The sequence below is a fragment of the Doryrhamphus excisus genome, linkage group LG20 (genome assembly GCF_037039965.1).
Source record: "Doryrhamphus excisus strain RoL-2023G ecotype Guam linkage group LG20, RoL_Dexc_Guam_v1.1, whole genome shotgun sequence".
In the NCBI taxonomy this organism is placed as follows: domain Eukaryota; kingdom Metazoa; phylum Chordata; class Actinopteri; order Syngnathiformes; family Syngnathidae; genus Doryrhamphus; species Doryrhamphus excisus.
The window spans coordinates 244512-262500 of record NC_136376.1 but is presented as its reverse complement, the minus strand read 5'-3'; the positions used below and the strand labels follow the sequence as shown (position 1 = coordinate 262500).

The following is a 17989-nucleotide window of genomic DNA, read 5'->3' as shown; positions in this document are numbered from 1 at the left end:
AATGCTCATATCTTCCAGGCCTTCTGAACTCCAAATATACACAAAGTATACGTCCATCTACATTTTCCAACGTTCTTAGTTATGGGTACCAGAAGGGTCTTTAGAAGCAGAACGTAATATCGTGTATCTCTAATGTCAAGTATGACGTATATGAAGTGGTATTCAGTGTGGTATGAATATACATATATGTGCGTATGAATATACTCATATTGTATACATTTGTTTGCTGTATAAGCGTGTACACATGCAGTACACTGTGCGTATACAGTGTACTGTATGCATGGTGTCTACTGAGGAAGAGTCCTCACCTCCTCAAGGACGTCGGCCAGCTTGCTGAGGATGTCCTCCTGCAGGCTGTGGAAGGTGGGGACGCTGCAGGAACAGGAAGTGGAAGAAGATGTTTGGGTGGTGGATGAGAGGATTCAGGAGGCGGCATGCAGGAAGGGATGCTGCAGGTCGAGGCCTGTATGCTTATGATGTTATTATGTACGCTGCAGCGTGTTTACAAATATGGATCCAGGTTTGGTTACCGGTCATCATGTGACAAGATTGAACAAATGGCGGGAAAAGGCTGTCATTGCAGCCACGCTGGCTTTGCCGCAGCCCCCTTGAACATCACACGGCCAAATGAAAGCCCCCCAATGTTTATCAGAGGGAAATAATCCGCATGGGTGAACAAAGAGCTTATCTTGGCATGTGGCCCTGCTCCTGCTTTGACGCCATCACCCCCCCCCCCCCTTCTATTTTCCATGATTTACTCTCCTGATCTCAATCATCTCATGGCTGCTGATCTCCGTGGCGGAGCTGGAGCGGCCACAACGTAGAGACCAGCTGGGTCAGCATGAAGCCAGCATTGGTTTCATCTAAGCGGTAACACTCCATGGGGCCACCAGTCCAAGTAGGAACCTCTTCACCGAGCCTAGTCGCTAGCCGGCTAGTTGCTGGCCGGCTGTTCGCTGAAGACCAGGATGGACGCATCAGCAGTGCTAGCATTAGCAGCACGCTTGCTAGTCAAGCTAATGCCATCTACTGCATGTTATTTCTGACGTACGGTGTCAAGTAAGACAGGAAGAACGTGAAAGGGAAGCGGAGCCCCGCCCAGCTGGAATGCTCTCCGACTGAGGAACGCCGCCTCGGCGGTGCAGATGTCAGATGTTGTGTATTCCTTTGTTCTTCCTGGAGTGCAGGAGAGATGGAAGGTGGTTGGGTTGTTGTGTCTTTACCTTTTTAAGAACTCCATGTACTCCGTGTGCTTGATGAGGCCCGTCCTCATCATGATGGTCTGGAAGCATTGGCGGTCGATGGCCCACAGCTTCACATTTGTCAGTGCTGGAAAAAGAAGGATGCATGTTTGATTCCTGTGCAAAGTCAATAAAATACCGTGGCAGCTTGAAATCAGGAACCCCAGGAACCCCAGGAACCCCAGGAACCCCAGGAACCCTAGGAACCCAAGGACCCCCAGGCACCCCAGGAACCCCAGGAACCCTAGGAACCCAAGGAACCCCAGGAACCCAAGGAAGCCAAGTGAATTAGAATTTCTTGTTCAGGCCTGCAGAGATGGACCAGCATGCAGACGTGGTGGTGCAGGTTATTGGCAGCTACTTCTGGAATTCCACGCATGCCTAACTCGCTTGAACTCACCCAACCTAATGAAGGTCATGTAGGAAGGTCATCTTCTCATCTTTCCCTCTCTTGCTGCCCAAATATCAAAACTAAAAGCTCTTATTGTTTCTCACAATACGTCTTGCAAGAGTTTGGAACTCATTTGTGCTCACCTGACGCCCCCCCCCCCCCAAATATATGCATGTCTTGTATGTTTTATATATATATATATATATATATATATATATATATATATATATATATATACATGTGGTATGTCATTTTTGCATGTCTTATGTGTTATATATACGTATATACATGTCTTATGTTATATATGTATGTTTTACATCTTATATGTATATGCACGTCTTATATGCTATAAACACACGTGTTATATATGTGTTATTTATGCATGTTGTACATGTATGCCTTATGTGTTATATATGGATGTCTTATATGTTGTTCTAAGTTATAACATATGTCCATATACGTACATATGTACGTACATATTTCTGTATACTACTTGTAAGCTTTGTTTTCTGATGCAACCAATGAGTATCATGAAGAGAGATTTCTATGACAAACAAAGCATCAATGAGGGATTCCCAGCGTTGGGGGAGGGGGGGGGTGCAGCTATGTAGCAGGGGTCCCATAAAGGTATGTTTAGTGTTGTGTTTATTATAGGGCCATATGCTAGCTAGCTTGGTAGCTGGGTCGAGTGAATAGTGATGCAGCATTTATAATAGAATCTCCTGTCTACTATTGTCCTTCTGCTGCTGCAGGAACGCCTGGAAGGACCGCACGGCTGAGTTGTGCATGTGGATGTTTTATGCGTGGAGGGCAGGCCGGGTTGTTGCTGCCATTAAAGCTAGCTTCCATTGTCCTCCGTGGGGCCCAAACGCTCATCTCATGTTGCTGTGGCTGAGTCAGTTAATGGCGTTATTTGCTTCATTATTCCCAGTTAGCTTGGGTGTCGTTACTTTGCTAACACGGCCTCATTATTGGGCTTCCGTGTTCGGGGCGCTGCAAAACACGGAAGGAGGATAACAGGAAATGGGAACACCTTGTTGCGTTCGGCTTGTTTCTGGGGCTTTTTGTAGCGTTTCATGTGTAAGTGGACGCCGCCGCACATTTAGTGGAGAGACACGTCACGTGGGACTCTCAATGCAAATTAGCTTCGAGCTAGCACCGCTCAGACCGGCCCTTGAGCAAGGTGAGGCCCACCTACTGTTCTAGCAGCCTCAGCTCAGGAGGACTATTTCACATTCAAGGAAAAGCGCTTTTTTAATGTCACCATCATTCCCGTCACCATCATTCCCAATCCTTATGTGACATCGAGGCACCAGGAAGGAAGTTCTACTAAAATACTAACGTATGACGTGTTAGCATCAAGAGAAGAAGAACAATGAAAAGGACCAAGATGTTTCATGGATATCTTAAACAAGCCATCCTTGGCAGACACATTTCATAAATAAAAAGTCACTTTGCCTCCAAATGCGGCCATCTTATAAATAATTTAGGCTTCAGCAACATACAAAATAAATGAAGCCCCTCGGATATTTAAAGACTTTATAAATGTATGTAGACACTTTCTAAATAGCAGCAAGCCGAGGGGAGATGTTTGAAGATGTTTGGACGGCTCTCGGCTGTCTCCGTGAGTATTCCAGGGACAAGAGAAAGTAAATACTACATAAATATACTTCACAGCAGGTACGCAGTGTAGACTGACTGTCCAGTGAGCGGCACGCTGCCAACGACCACCAAAGCTGCGCCAAGCGTGTGATGGCACCTCTTGTGCAGGTCTGCACACGCGTCCGACATGGAGACTTCACCGCCACGTCAATCCCCATCACAAAGTCACAAATGGAGGCCAAAAAGTCGGCGGGACTCATTCCAGTCCATCACATCTGCTCATCGCTGGCAAGAAATGAGATTTGTAAGAACAGAGCAGCAGAGGAATGATTAGATTCTAATTTGGCGGCGAGCGAGCGCTCGTGCTTGATCCCAATGTCCCCGCCCTCGCCAAGGACAGCGGTTCCTCACGTCATGGTGAGTCCGATGGATGGATGGATGGATGAACAAAATGTACCTTTTGGGAAAGGAACTGCTGCCCAAAGAATAAAGTGCAAATCTTGGGAATAAGGAATGAGGTCGTAATCAGCAGAGAAAGATTTACAAGACGAAATTATCAAGAGTTAGAAAAACTCTTGGAAAAAACTTGAGCAAAAAAACAACATGCTGTTGTGGTGCAGCACACATTAGCCAATCAGACGCCAGAAGACAGCCTTTCAGGAGCAGAAAGGAAGGATGGATTTGGCGGAGACCAGGACTGAGCAGAATGTTCCATCATGAAAGAGAGAGAGGTGGTGCTGTTAGCACTTTGGGATGATTACAAAGCTGGATCTCCAAAGCTAATGAGCGCCCACATGAAGAGGTCTCACTCTGGTGTATTATTATAATCAGCCGTGGAATTTCTATTGTTGTTTTTGCCTCATCAAAGGAGACCTGTGCAGCTTCCTCCGCAGGAGGACTGGAGCGGAGGAGTTGTGCTTGTTCTTGCAAAGTGCAGAGGCTGTCATGGCCGCCAGCTGGAGGAGTGCGGGCTCCATTTCCCTAAAGTCATTAAACGCAGCAGCGAGGAGGTCAGATTGCATTTCCACAAAACCACAGCGTGAGAAAGTAGGCCAGGTCACAGACGCCACTTCCTGTCACTTACGTCCTGTCCCGCATCACGGATTGCGCTCTTATTTTCTTATTTTTTTCTCTTATTTTGTCACATCTATTTCCTGTTTGGCGCTAAATGCATTACCTTTCCTCTTGTTAGAGGGAGCTGTGGCGCACAGCCGCTGTTGCTTAGCAACTTTGTTAGCATTGAGCTCTGCTGGCTTCCTCGTTGAACGCAAAGCTTCCTTTCCGTTCCCGAGACTTTCCACCCAACGTCCTGTTGCTTCTTCCTGCGGCCAAGCTGATGTACGGTAAAACGTCATCGTTGTCCGGCCGATATCGGGGCATCATGACATTGTGTTATTTCTTTCTTTCTCCGATGAGGCCGTGACGCTAAGGCCTGTGGTCCTTTCCCGAGCTCGCTTGGAAACACTGATGCGAAGACGCTAGCTGGAGAGGATGGCGTGGCGCCGGGTTGATGGCTCAGGCTTCTGAATGGGCGACTAAAAGCAACGATTCAAAGTTGCTATTTGCTAAGTAATTTGCATATTCAAACTTCTTCCCTTTTAGTTTGAACACCTTTGCCGTGTCCGGTGTTCCCTCCATTTGCTTCACTTTTTTCAGTGCCTTTTAAAAACACGTTCACAGCCTAAAAATGCAGAATTGTGTCCTGATTGACGGTAAACAAAGATAAATTAATAAAGTTGCCGACTTCACTGATTTCACTTAACGCAGGCTATTTTGGGAATTCCCTACAACAAACAAGGGAATCTAAAACAGAGTGAGACCTCTGCCAGCCAACGCCACTCGTTCATGTGGAACGCCGTCGTTGGCGTTCCATTGAGCTGGAACAACGGTCATGACACGCCTGGAAGCAAAGGTGCTGTTTCTTGGAGTCTTTTCAGGGGGGATGAAAGGACAGCCTTGTATGGGGGGGGGGGGGGGGGGGGGGGGTCACACACCTCCCCCTCTGTTCTTTCAACCGTTGTGATGCATTCAATGGCCTGAGAGCACAATGAATGGGATGTGGAAGAAGAGCTTCCCGTTCTTCCTCAAGTCCCAGGCTGCCCCCCCCCGATCGATGAACAAGTCAAACCAGACAGATCACATGACCAGACTCCGTGACGCTACCTTTCCTGATGAGCAGTGAGAGGTATCACTCGGAAGTGGAACTAATGATGCACATGAAGAAGAAGAAGAAGAAGAAGAAGAAGAAGAAAGCTGGCTGGTTTTGGAGGCTGTGGCACACATAGCCCCCTTTGGCCCCCATTTATGGCCCCCATTTATGGCCCCCATTTATGGCCCCCATTTATGGCCCCCATTTATGGCCCCCATTGGCCATAAATACATTGCTATTGTTGGTTGGCCCCTCATTAAGGACAATCAAGCGGAAAAGCCTTTGCCAGGGAGGAAATGTGTTTGAATAACCTGATCAGCCTCTGATCTCTCAGCCTAATGGAAGGAAATGACGTTTGCACGTTCATTTATCAGCGAGGGCTTTATTTTTAGCTGCCGGTTGAGCTGGTTTCCCTCCAAGCCGTCCCGTTTCTCATTGGACGTGGTGGGAAGCGTGCAGCCGCCCGGTCAGTAACATCCCATAATAGTAGACGCATGCCAGCTGCTTGCCAGACATGCGGCGGGCATGCGGGATGGCTTTGTAAGGCTTGGGAAGGATGAAGCCTTGCCAAGCCAGCCGTGCGCTTGCACGCTATCGGCGTCCTGGAAGATACCTGATAACAGATACCTGATATCAGATACATCCGTCAGCCATCGATCCTCACATGAACCATGGCGGAGGCATGCAGCGCAGTCCGGCAAGTTTGAAGTGCCTTTAAATTATAACCCTAACCCTAATCCTAACCCTAATCCTAGCCCTAATCCTAATCCTAATCCTAATCCTAATCCTAATCCTAATCCTAACCCTAATCCTAATCCTAACCCTAACCCTAATCCTAACCCTAACCCTAATCCTAACCCTAATCCTAACCCTAATCCTAACCCTAATCCTAACCCTAATCCTAATCCTAATCCTAATCCTAATCCTAACCCTAATCCGACGTTCCAAATATTCCCATTGATTTGATGCTAGCACCTCATTGAAAGCACATGCTCATTAAGGCTAATCATTGTCGTTACTGTGAAACCAACACTAACGTGTCCTTATTTGCCCTGCAACTCCTGCAGCTGAACACAAACTGAACACAAAACAAACACACACGCCTCATTTGCATAGAAACGCTCTGGAAGAGCATCCTCATCTCATGTCACACCTGGAAGACACTGAAGGACTGCTCACCTTTGGAGGCACCCAGCACCATGGGTATGGGTATGGGTATGGGTATAGATAGAGATAGAGATAGAGATAGAGATAGAGATAGAGATAGAGATAGAGATAGAGATAGAGGTATGGGTATAGATAGAGATAGAGATAGAGGTATGGGTATAGATAGAGATAGAGATAGAGATAGAGGTATGGGTATAGATAGAGATAGAGATAGAGATAGAGATAAAGATAGAGATAGAGATAGAGATAGAGGTATGGGTATGGGTATGGGTATGGGTATGGGTATAGATAGAGATAGAGATAGAGGTATGGGTATAGATAGAGATAGAGATAGAGATAGAGATAAAGATAGAGATAGAGATAGAGATAGAGATAGAGATAGAGGTATGGGTATGGGTATGGGTATGGGTATAGATAGAGATAGAGATAGAGATAGAGATAGAGATAGAGATAGAGATAGAGATAGAGGTATGGGTATAGATAGAGATAGAGATAGAGGTATGGGTATAGATAGAGATAGAGATAGAGATAGAGATAGAGATAGAGATAAAGATAGAGATAGAGGTATGGGTATGGGTATGGGTATGGGTATGGGTATAGATATCAGTATCGGTATAGGTATGGTTATAGATATCGGTATCGGTATGGTATAGATATCAGTATCGGTATAGGTATGGTTATAGATATCAGTATCGGTATGGGTATACATAGATATCAGTATCTGTATCAGTATCGGTATGGATATCAGTATCAGTATGGGTATAGATATCAGTATGGATATCAGTATGGGTATCAGTACGGCTATGTCTTTGCATCTCCATGTGAAAGATAGGAAAGTAGAAAGCAGCGTCCCACACAAGCAAGGTGACTAGAGACGGTGGTGGTGACAAGATGCGTGTTTCAGCATCACATTCTTCCAGCTGTCTGCTAGCAGCGTTGTCATGGCAACCGGGAGAAACACAACATTCTTTCCTTTTCCTCTTCTTTCCAAGTCCTCCTGTCAGTCTGGTGCTTTGGTTGGTGCTTGGTCTTTTGCGTAGCTGCTGAAATGCCATTCCATGTGGCTTGATGGCCACCCCCCCACCTGCTGAGGATGGAGTCCCCCCCTCCCCCAATTGGACGGCAGGTCATTAGCTTTATTTGTCAACAATCATTAGAAAGTGCTGGGTGTACAAATGTGACATTTTCTCTCCTTTTTATTGCTCATTTGTCTTTTCTATGCCCCCCCCCCACCGTCCTTACACTGCATCTGTAATTAAGGGGGGGGCTCATTAGGAGTGCAATCACAAGCTTTGCTTCCTTCCTCACCAGCCATCTAAACAGAGAGGACATTTCTGGAGGAATTGTGTGAATGCCGAAGCTGTATGGAAAATATGGAACTGGGGCAAAAGTGGGAATTTTTGGAACGTGGACAGTTGGAATCCTACCTGCTGGAACACAAACCGGGCGTTAGCAAAACGCTACAACGCTGAGCTGACCCCAGATGCCCCAGGAAAAAGTCTGTGTCCTTCCTCAAAGAAGCAAAGAAGGAGTAGCAGACGCACGACTTTGTCATCTCTGACGTCTCGCGTCCATCTCAGACTAAAACAACATTCCAGCACCGACATCACAGCTGTCCTATCTAGTCATACTGCTGCGGGTCCCACCTGGTCCTTGAGCATGTACTAGACTAGAGCTGTCCTATCTAGTCATACTGCTGCGGGTCCCACCTGGTCCTTGAGCATGTACTAGACTAGAGCTGTCCTATCTAGTCATACTGCTGTGGGTCCCACCTGGTCCTTGAGCATGTACTAGACTAGAGCTGTCCTATCTAGTCTTGCTGCTGTGGGTCCCACCTGGTCCTTGAGCATGTACTAGACTAGAGCTGTCCTATCTAGTCATACTGCTGCGGGTCCCACCTGGTCCTTGAGCATGTACTAGACTAGAGCTGTCCTATCTAGTCATGCTGCTGCGGGTCCCACCTGGTCCTTGAGCATGTACTAGACTAGAGCTGTCCTATCTAGTCATACTGCTGCGGGTCCCACCTGGTCCTCGAGCATGTACTAGACTAGAGCTGTCCTATCTAGTCATACTGCTGCGGGTCCCACCTGGTCCTCGAGCATGTACTAGACTAGAGCTGTCCTATCTAGTCATACTGCTGCGGGTCCCACCTGGTCCTCGAGCATGTACTAGACTAGAGCTGTCCTATCTAGTCATACTGCTGCGGGTCCCACCTGGTCCTTGAGCATGTACTAGACTAGAGCTGTCCTATCTAGTCATACTGCTGCGGGTCCCACCTGGTCCTTGAGCATGTACTAGACTAGAGCTGTCCTATCTAGTCATACTGCTGCGGGTCCCACCTGGTCCTCGAGCATGTACTAGACTAGAGCTGTCCTATCTAGTCATACTGCTGTGGGTCCTAGACTGTCTAGGCCGTCTAGGAGGCTGTATGGTGTTTCAACAACAGATTTCAAAGACGGGATGCCATTCCTAGGAAAAGCAGCATTTCTAAATGAGGAATTGTATTTCTGGTCACTTGACTGGAGCTAATGAAGCGTCCTAAACGAGGGACGACCGTCCTCGCCGCAAATGACCTGACTGGCTGCTGGGGAAGACAGATTGCAGCGTGATGGAACCCTCGGGGTCAAATACGGAATAATGAACTCATTGGAATCCACAAAGAGTGACATGTCAACCCCCCCCCCCCCACATGCCCCCTGTGTGTTTGAGCGCATTTCATAAAGAAATATAAAACATATTTCATAAAGAAAGATTGTCTATTGAGCAGCCTGCATGGAGGTCTCACACGGCCTCCTGAAGTCTTCATCCTAAAGCACGGCTTCAAGGTTTTATGTGAGATCGGCCGATATTCCCACGTGGTAACGCAACGCTCCTGGCGTCAAAGGCTGAGAAGATCACGCTAGGCTAGCCATCCACGCTTTGGCCGCTGGTCTCGTGTTTGTAACGGGATTGGGCTGGCAAACAACCAGAACGTTCATGGGTTTTGGTTTTTGGGGAGGGAGGAATGCAGAGAAAAAGCCATAACATGCTTTCCTCCAGACCATGCTGACACCAGGCATGGTTGGAGTGTGAAGTCTGCCTAGCAACAAGTGGCCAATGGAATGATTGCGTATGGAAAGAATCGTATTGGCCAAGTTTGGCCAAAGAGAAAGGGGAATAAGCGTGAGGGGGAAAGTGGACTGGCGAACAGGAGCGGTTGCGCCCCACCCCGCCCGGCCCCGCCCGGCCTCGCCCTGCCCCCATGGCAAAGTGAGACTTACTTTTGACAGTAGCGGTCCTGGTACAGTTGTAGAGGATGGCCAGCTCTCCAAAGACCTTCCCGGGGCCCATGGTGCACAGCTTCAGGCTCTCCTTGGTCACCTCCACCTTCCCGTCTGCAGACACGCATGGAGACAAGCAGGCGGGGGCGTCAAGCACGTTGCTACTTTACACTGCACACTTCAGAACCCGCAGCGTGTACCGTGTGTACCGTGTGTACTGTGTGTACTGTGTGTACTGAGCGTACTGAGCGTACTGAGTGTGTGTGGGAGCTTGTACTTCATTTTTGAGGGCACCCAGCCAGAATACTCGTGGCTCAGTGAGCTAGAAAAGGATGATTTTGTGATGTGGGACTTCCAGTGTGGGCTGCCGGCTCCCAGCAAGTGAAAAACCAACCACCGCCTGACACTCAGCTAAGGTCAGCGTTTACTGGGGGGTCACATGACGCCTCACGCCAGCTCGGCTGGACGAGGACCACTTCCACTTTTAGCTTTTAAAGCAGATGAAAAATACATGTATACATATACACCACGTACTGCAATATAGTAGTCATTTCATTTTCTGCACTCCAGCATACACAGAGTACAGGGTGCTGCAAATGATATTTGTAGATTGCAGTACGTGGCAGTACGTTGCAGTACGTTGCAGTACGTTGCAGTACGTTCCAGTACGTTCCAGTACGTTGCAGTACGTTGCAGTACGTGCAGTACGTTGCAGTACGTTCCAGTACGTTGCAGTACGTTCCAGTACGTTCCAGTACGTTGCAGTACATTTTCTCATGGTCACGTCTCTCATCTTAGCCACATTGTTGCCGCTCCTCACTGCCTTCTGTCCGTGTCCACGCTGGACTAGAGGCCGGGGGCCGCCTGGGGGCCGCCTGGGGGCCGCCTGGGGCCAACCTTCACACATCCCTGTTGTGTTGGAAGCGATTGTTGCCGTCATCCTGCTGCTGTTCTACGGAATGAGAGCGGCTCGTCGTGGAAATGTTCCAGCTTTGGAGCTGGCATCAGTGTGTACATGAACACTTGATAAGTAAGTAAGTAAGTAGGTAGGTAAGTCAGTTAAGTAGGTAAATAAGTAAGTAAGTTAAGTAGGTAAGTAAGTAAGTAGGTAGGTAAGTAAGTTAAGTAGGTAAATAAGTAAGTAAGTTAAGTAGGTAAGTAAGTAAGTAGGTAGGTAAGTAAGTTAAGTAGGTAAATAAGTAAGTAAGTTAAGTAGGTAGGTAAGTAAGTTAAGTAGGTAAGTAAATAAGTAAGTAGGTAAGTATGTAAGTAAGTTAAGTGAGTAAGTATGTAAGTAAGTTAAGTAGGTAAGTAAGTAAGTTAAGTAAGTAAGTATGTAAGTAAGTTAAGTAGGTAAGTAAGTAAGTTAAGTAGGTAAGTAAATAAGTAAGTAGGTAAGTATGTAAGTAAGTTAAGTAAGTAAGTATGTAAGTACGTTAAGTATGTAAGTAAGCCAGAATGAGTACCCATCAATAAGACACGGTCATGGCACGGCAGATCTCTTATCAGCAGTTGAACTTCCGTCTTCTTGTGCATCTCCTGAGGGCGATGGAGGATTTTTGGCGAGCGAGTGCTGATTAAAATAATATCGTCCAATGACTGTGGCGCCTCCACCTCGTTAGAAAAACACTTGATCCACACGTTGCCTTCAAGGAGGCTCGTGCAGGAGGAAATGCTTTTCAGGAACCTAAACCACTCTCCTTCACACCGCCGGGCATTGTCACGGCAACACCATCAGACAAACGTCCACAGTGGAAGGTCGTCATGGCATTTACTGACACAAAACACAACTGCTGTTTCTTTCAAGTCTTTGTACTATACCCTATTGTACTACGCTCTATTGTACTCTATTCTACTATAGTATAGAAAGAATATGTGCTTTGGTATGGAACATGTGCTTTGGTATGGAATATGTGCTTTGGTATGGAATATGTGCTTTGGTATGGAATATGTGCTTTGGTATGGAATATGTGCTTTAGTATGGAATATGTGCTTTGGTATGGAACATGTGCTTTGGTATGGAATATGTGCTTTGGTATGGAATATGTGCTTTAGTATGGAATATGTGCTTTGGTATGGAATATGTGCTTTGGTATGGAATATGTGCTTTGGTATGGAATATGTGCTTTGGTATGGAATATGTGCTTTGGTATGGAATATGTGCTTTGGTATGGAATATGTGCTTTAGTATGGAATATGTGCTTTAGTATGGAATATGTGCTTTAGTATGGAATATGTGCTTTAATATGGAATATGTGCTTTGGTATGGAATATGTGCCTGAGGATAGTGCGGCATGGTGCAACATTAGCGCTAGAACTCTGCAAATGGCAGCAGAGAAGGTAGCAGCCACACTGGAGGATGAAGGTCTAGCTAGCTGCATGTCCAGCTGTGGATGTGTGGTAGATATGTGAATATCTGCATGCATAATCAATGCCATTAGATCTTTCTCTAATGTTGCTCTTCTGATGCTAAGCGTAATAGCCCCCCCCCCCCCCCCCCCCGCCCCCGAGGGAGGCAGATTCTGGAGGCCTTCCAGAGATCTGCTCTTCTGACTTTATCTCCCAGCGGTGCTAAAAATAAGCAGCATGAGCAGGGGAGCTCCTCCTGATCCCAATCCTGTCTTTGGTCCTGCAGGAAGTCAGCGAGGTACCACACATGATGGATGGCATGCTCTTCTCCAAACATACAGTATGTTGGATATACAAGTATAGTACAGTATGTTGGATATACAAGTATAGTACAGTATGTTGGATATACAAGTATAGTACAGTATGTTGGATATACAAGTATAGTACAGTATGTTGGATATACAAGTATAGTATGTACTGTACGACCAGGCCGCCCCCACGCTGGGAGCTCCCAGGTGAAGGAACATTATCTAGTGTATGATCTACTGGTGGACGCTTATGATGACATAACATCACATCTTCCATCATAATACAGCTATATGGTTACATTAAACATTACAACATACAAATATAGATATCATTTTCATATTATGAACTAATTATATCACTCAAATAACAGAGCATTTGACCATTTGCAGTATTGTTCATGTCATGACAGTGAAATACGTGTATTGCTTGGCTGAGATACTATTTCCTGTACATGCTTTATTCATACACTAAGTGCATGACTAGTCACCGTTCATCCAAGGAGGCAGAAGAAGGTTCCTCTTTGGAGATCACTCTCTCCAGCGCTGGCATTTCCACTGCTTTTGTAAACTGTCCTTGAGACTCATTTCACAGCTGCTAGGGTGAAGGAACGTGGAGGGGCTGGTCCCCAACATGGCGACTACAAAAGATCGTCGTTGCGTTCCAGCCCAAATGTCTTTGACCAGCGTAGATACGCAGTCCACCAAGCAGACAGCCAATCAGACAAATGGTTGTCTTGACGATGAGCGCTTTGTGCTGCTTGGTTGGGAGACCGGAGCGGCTTCCGGTCTCAGTGCCTCCATTTTCCAACCCTGGCGGCCATGACGCTATCGTTCCCTTTGGGGTGGAATGATCAACTTGATGGTGGGAAAAGGGAGTCGTTCACGCTGAGGCCGTAGCGTTCAAGTGCCAGAATCTTCCCCTCGGGTTTTTCCCTGGCGCTCCTCAACATCCCAAAACAGGATGCTGGGGAGTTGAAATCCCACGGAGGACACATGCTAACACGCTAACAGGCTAACACGCCACCACGCTGTGCCGTCCACGCTGAGATGAGTCAATCAGCTCGCCATTCTGGCGGAGTCGGTGAGGCGCTGACAGCATTCCATGCAGAACATTGTTGTGTCCGTGTCCTCCTGGCGGGAAACGGGCCGTTACCGCCGCTCACGTTTAGCTGCTACCGGGCGCTAGCTGCAAAGAAATCTTAAATGGCCGTCTTTGTGACACTTTGAAGGCTTAGCTGGAAGACAAGCAGCAACATCTCTTGGGGTCAGACTGAGATCTATTCAGCAGAGGCTGAATGGGCTTCAGAGGAATCAGCATCTGCTGTCTTTCATGCAGCAAAGATCACCCAAATTGATGCTGATTCACAGGCTGAAGAAGCCGCTGGAAAAATGCCATCCTTTTATTCATCCAATCACCCCATTGATCGCTTCACCTGAATTTTCTAAAGCTTAAAAGCGGCGCTCCGAGGCATGACTGGTCGACGACTTCGTGGTCAGCAGCTGCGCTCCCGCAGCGCTCCCGCAGCGCTCCCGCAGCGCTCCCGCAGCGCTTAGCCCCCCCGCTGACCAGTCGAGCAAATTCATTTGTAAATGTTAGATAGAAATAATAATACTAAAAAGAAGAATACTAATATTACTACTACTACGACTAATAATAATAATAATAATAACAATAATAATAATAATAATAACGCTTGTGTTTACGTTTACGACCATCACCTGTTTGCACAATTCAACACGTCCAAAAAGGAGTAGGAAGTATTTCCTCCTCGTCCTCAGGCGTCTGGGCCGTTTCTTATCCTTAATCTTCTTAAAGATATGCAAGGAAATAATTGCTATGGCAATAATTGCTCTCCCTAGCCATTGTAACAACACAACTTTCCAGCCCAGATGCTGGCGCTAACACACTCAGCTACGTGGAAATGGGCAATCATTGGGGTTGCTATGGCAACAACATTCTTTTTTGAAAGCTGCAACAGATATGATGATATGGAAAAACAATCAATAGCGCAGGAAAGCATTAAAAGTAAACCACCTCGTTTCAAGCAAGGATCCCAAAGTCTCGTCCAAGAAATTTTCCTTGCCGATCCGACAGCTTCTGGACGGATGTGTGAGGAGGAACGGGAGGACATGAATAAATGAAGAAGGCACAGGAGACGGGGATGGATGATGGAGGGGGAATGATATCAGAGGAACGGCGTGAGGCGTCTACATGGCCGCCGTGAAATTAGCAATACCGTGACTGGACGTGACCTGCTAGCTCACCATCACGCTATACGCTACGTAGATCGGCTTTAACATCTTCACTTCCTGTCGCGTCCTGAAACGTGCTTGGCTGTTGGCTTTGTCAAGATTTTGACCCCAAAGTTCAAGCAAGTCCTTTCATTGACCAGCTGATTGATCGCCTGATCCCGATGCCATGAAAGATGCTCCCGATCCCACGTTCCCACATTCCCATGTTCACCCGATCCCACGTTCCCATGTTCCCCCGTTCCTCTATTACCACATGCCCCATTGAATGTCACATGCTGTGGATTGGGAGCAGACTACTTCCTGGAAGAGGAAATGCTTTTTTACAAGCACGAGGTAACAAACAGGAAGTCATGAGTTTGCTTTGGCAAGACAAGGAGCGTATTTCTATGGACCCCTTCATCTCCAGCTCATGGGGGTCCGTACAGTTAGTGTCTGATGGTGCCCTCATGATGCCCTCATGATGCCCCCCCCCCCCCCACCTTTATTGGCAAATAAGGAACCAGGACGGATGGAGGATGGAGTGAGGAAGGTAGCAAGGAGATGAGGTGAGCTGGCCAGACAGGTGACGACGAGTGAGGGGAGGACGTGAGTGACGGGAGGACAGATTGAGGTCAATGCTGGAGGAGGAGGAGGAGGAAATATGTCAAGTAGAAGACAAAATTGCTAGTAAACAAAAGTGTACCACATCTGAGAGTGTAATGTATTGCAATACCCCCCCCCCCCCCCGCCCCCCTTGCAGTCGTGACACACACCAAGCTAAAAGTCCACTTCCTGTCCGCACCACCACAACACACTTGGTGGCCGGATTAAACACTAAATGGCCGCAACGCAAACCCTTCTGGACTTCCTTTGGACGGCATGCGCCATGCGCCATGCGCCATGTGCCATGCGCCATACGGCATGTGCCATGCGCCATACGCCATGTGCCATGCGCCGTGCGCCATATGCCATGCTCACGTGCTAGCAGCGGCTAAGACGGACGTGCAGCCAGAAGTCCCAGGATGCAATCATAAATGTCCTCATTTCGTGTCCACTAGCTCTGGTTGTTCAGCAGCGGAGGGGGGGGCGGCCTCGTTTTCACACAAGAGTGAGAAAAGCAGGTCACCCCCCCCCCCCATAAAACCATCATCACCTTAAAGGGGGGTGCTGCTACACCATTTCCTGTTGGGTGGGCTGGTGTGTGGCATGTGATGCCAGGACGCTGACCAGCAAAGACATCCTTCCTTTCCTGGGTTCTGCTTCGCCGGCGTTGCCAGGCAACCGCTGCCGTGCCATGGCTTTCTTCTGCACTTCCCTGCAATCCGTTTTTATTTGCTATCCTCATTCTGCTCGTGTGTGAAATTCCTAGGCATCAGCACGCGGGTGGAGTGAGTCTAATAGCAGGGTGTCGCTAATTAGCTTAACAAATCCTGTCCTTTCCTTTCCGCACACGTGACCCGCTAGGAGACCGGGATGACTGCCTGGAGGAAGGGCCGCCCCAGTCAGCTGCGGCAGCCGAGAATTCCTGCATGCATCCTGATCCGCTTCACAGCGGGAAGCGGAATATCTTTTCCTGGCATCAAGCATTAAACGTGCCGTAACTCACATGACTCACGCAGGAGTTGACTACTCCGCAGCATATCATGCACGGTCCCATCGTTTGACTCGGCGTGGCGGCAGGACGCATGTCATGCACGGTCCCATCGTTTGACTCGGCGTGGCGGCAGGACGCATGTCATGCACGGTCCCATCGTTTGACTCGGCGTGGCGGCAGGACGCATGTCATGCACGGTCCCATCGTTTGACTCGGCGTGGCGGCAGGACGCATGTCATGCACGGTCCCATCGTTTGACTCGGCGTGGTGGCAGGACGCATGTCATGCACGGTCCCATCGTTTGACTCGGCGTGGCGGCAGGACGCATGTCATGCACGGTCCCATCGTTTGACTCGCCGTGGCGGCAGGACGCATGTCATGCACTGTCCCATCTCATCACTTTCCATCCTTCCACTTGGCGACGCATGTCATGTACTATCGGGACTCTCTCCTCGCCGGGGGTCGGGGGGGGGCAGGCTTGCTGTCGGGGTCACCGTAAGCCCAGCACGTGCTCCTGGGTTCCTTGCTGGAGGAGGGCGGGATGTCGGGGTTGGGCGTGTGCGTTGGGGGCGGGGGAGGGGCGGCCAGGCCCGTGGAGGGGGTGATGTGCTTCGTCTGAAATAAACCAAAGGCATCACTGAGAGCCCCCCGGGGCGGACGTCTACCACACAGCAGGTTTCCAGGCACAGTTGAAGGATGACATGACGATATGACGCCAACACCATCGTGTCTCCGTGCAGGTGAAGCAAGGAGCGCGTGGAGGCGTTCCGATGAAGGCGGATGTAGGATGGATGTCCGAGGTGAGAGGCGATGAGGGGCAGGAAGTGAAAGCAAGGGAATGAAGAGCCAGCAGACTCCTGGGATGTCGTCGGTTGTCCGTGAAAGATGCTCGGAAATCCGTCTTTCGATACGCCATCACATCCAGCAGCTGCTCAAGCGCCGCAACATAAAGAGCCTTGACACGCTGCTCTTACTCAAGTGGTGGCCCCCGCCGGGGAAACGCTGCTCCTCATTGTTATTCTCAGGTGCAGCCAAGAAGAAACACATACGTCATCTGCCTGGAACCTCTTGGTCTCCAGTCCAGCATCATGTAGAAATCCATTTTCAAACGCCGCTGCCAGAACGTTACGCTTGCAGTTTGGCAAACCCAATGATCGGCCGACGCGTGGAGGAAACACGGAACACCTGGAGCTGAAGAAGAAGGAGCTCAGGGCATCATTGAATATGCCAGGCCCACAAGGACCCTCAGAGTACAATCCATGTGGGCACAATCACCCCCCCAACCCCCCCACACTCGCCTCTCTGCCTACACACGTACTCCTGCTAATGACATGCAGCAAAAGGCCAGCAGCTCCTCAAACATTCCTCCTTCAGCCTCAGCTACCAGCAGCATCCCGTCAGGATGCTTCTTCCGCCCTTACGGACACACGGACAAATCCCAAACATCAGAGCAGCCTTTGGCTTGCTTTTTCTTCTTCCGCAAAGGTCACGGTCACTACAGCTGACCTACACCACCTCCTGGCCTCATTTCAGCACCAAAGTGCAGCAGACATGTCCACCTCCTTCATTTGCTCTGCCGACTACCATTTGCACCCCCACCACCTCCTTCCTGGTCCTGGACTTCAGTACCAATCCCAACACCTGATGGGGCGGCGACATAACCACTCAAATATTACACCGCAAAAGGCCGTCTGCT

The 17989-nt window shown here is 48.5% G+C and overlaps 1 protein-coding gene across 2 annotated transcripts in view; it reads right to left on the bottom strand.

Moving 5' to 3' along the window:
• LOC131108124 (cGMP-dependent protein kinase 1) overlaps window positions 1-17989 on the bottom strand; it is a 54770-nt gene that overhangs the window by 21107 nt on the left and 15674 nt on the right. For both annotated transcript variants that reach the window (XM_058058921.2, XM_058058920.2), the window contains exons 3-5: window positions 9811-9924; window positions 1224-1329; window positions 309-372 (exon numbers count right to left, since the gene is read on the bottom strand). In XM_058058921.2, coding sequence (XP_057914904.2) covers window positions 309-372; window positions 1224-1329; window positions 9811-9924 — 284 coding nt within the window. The remainder of the gene's footprint in view (window positions 1-308; window positions 373-1223; window positions 1330-9810; window positions 9925-17989) is intronic.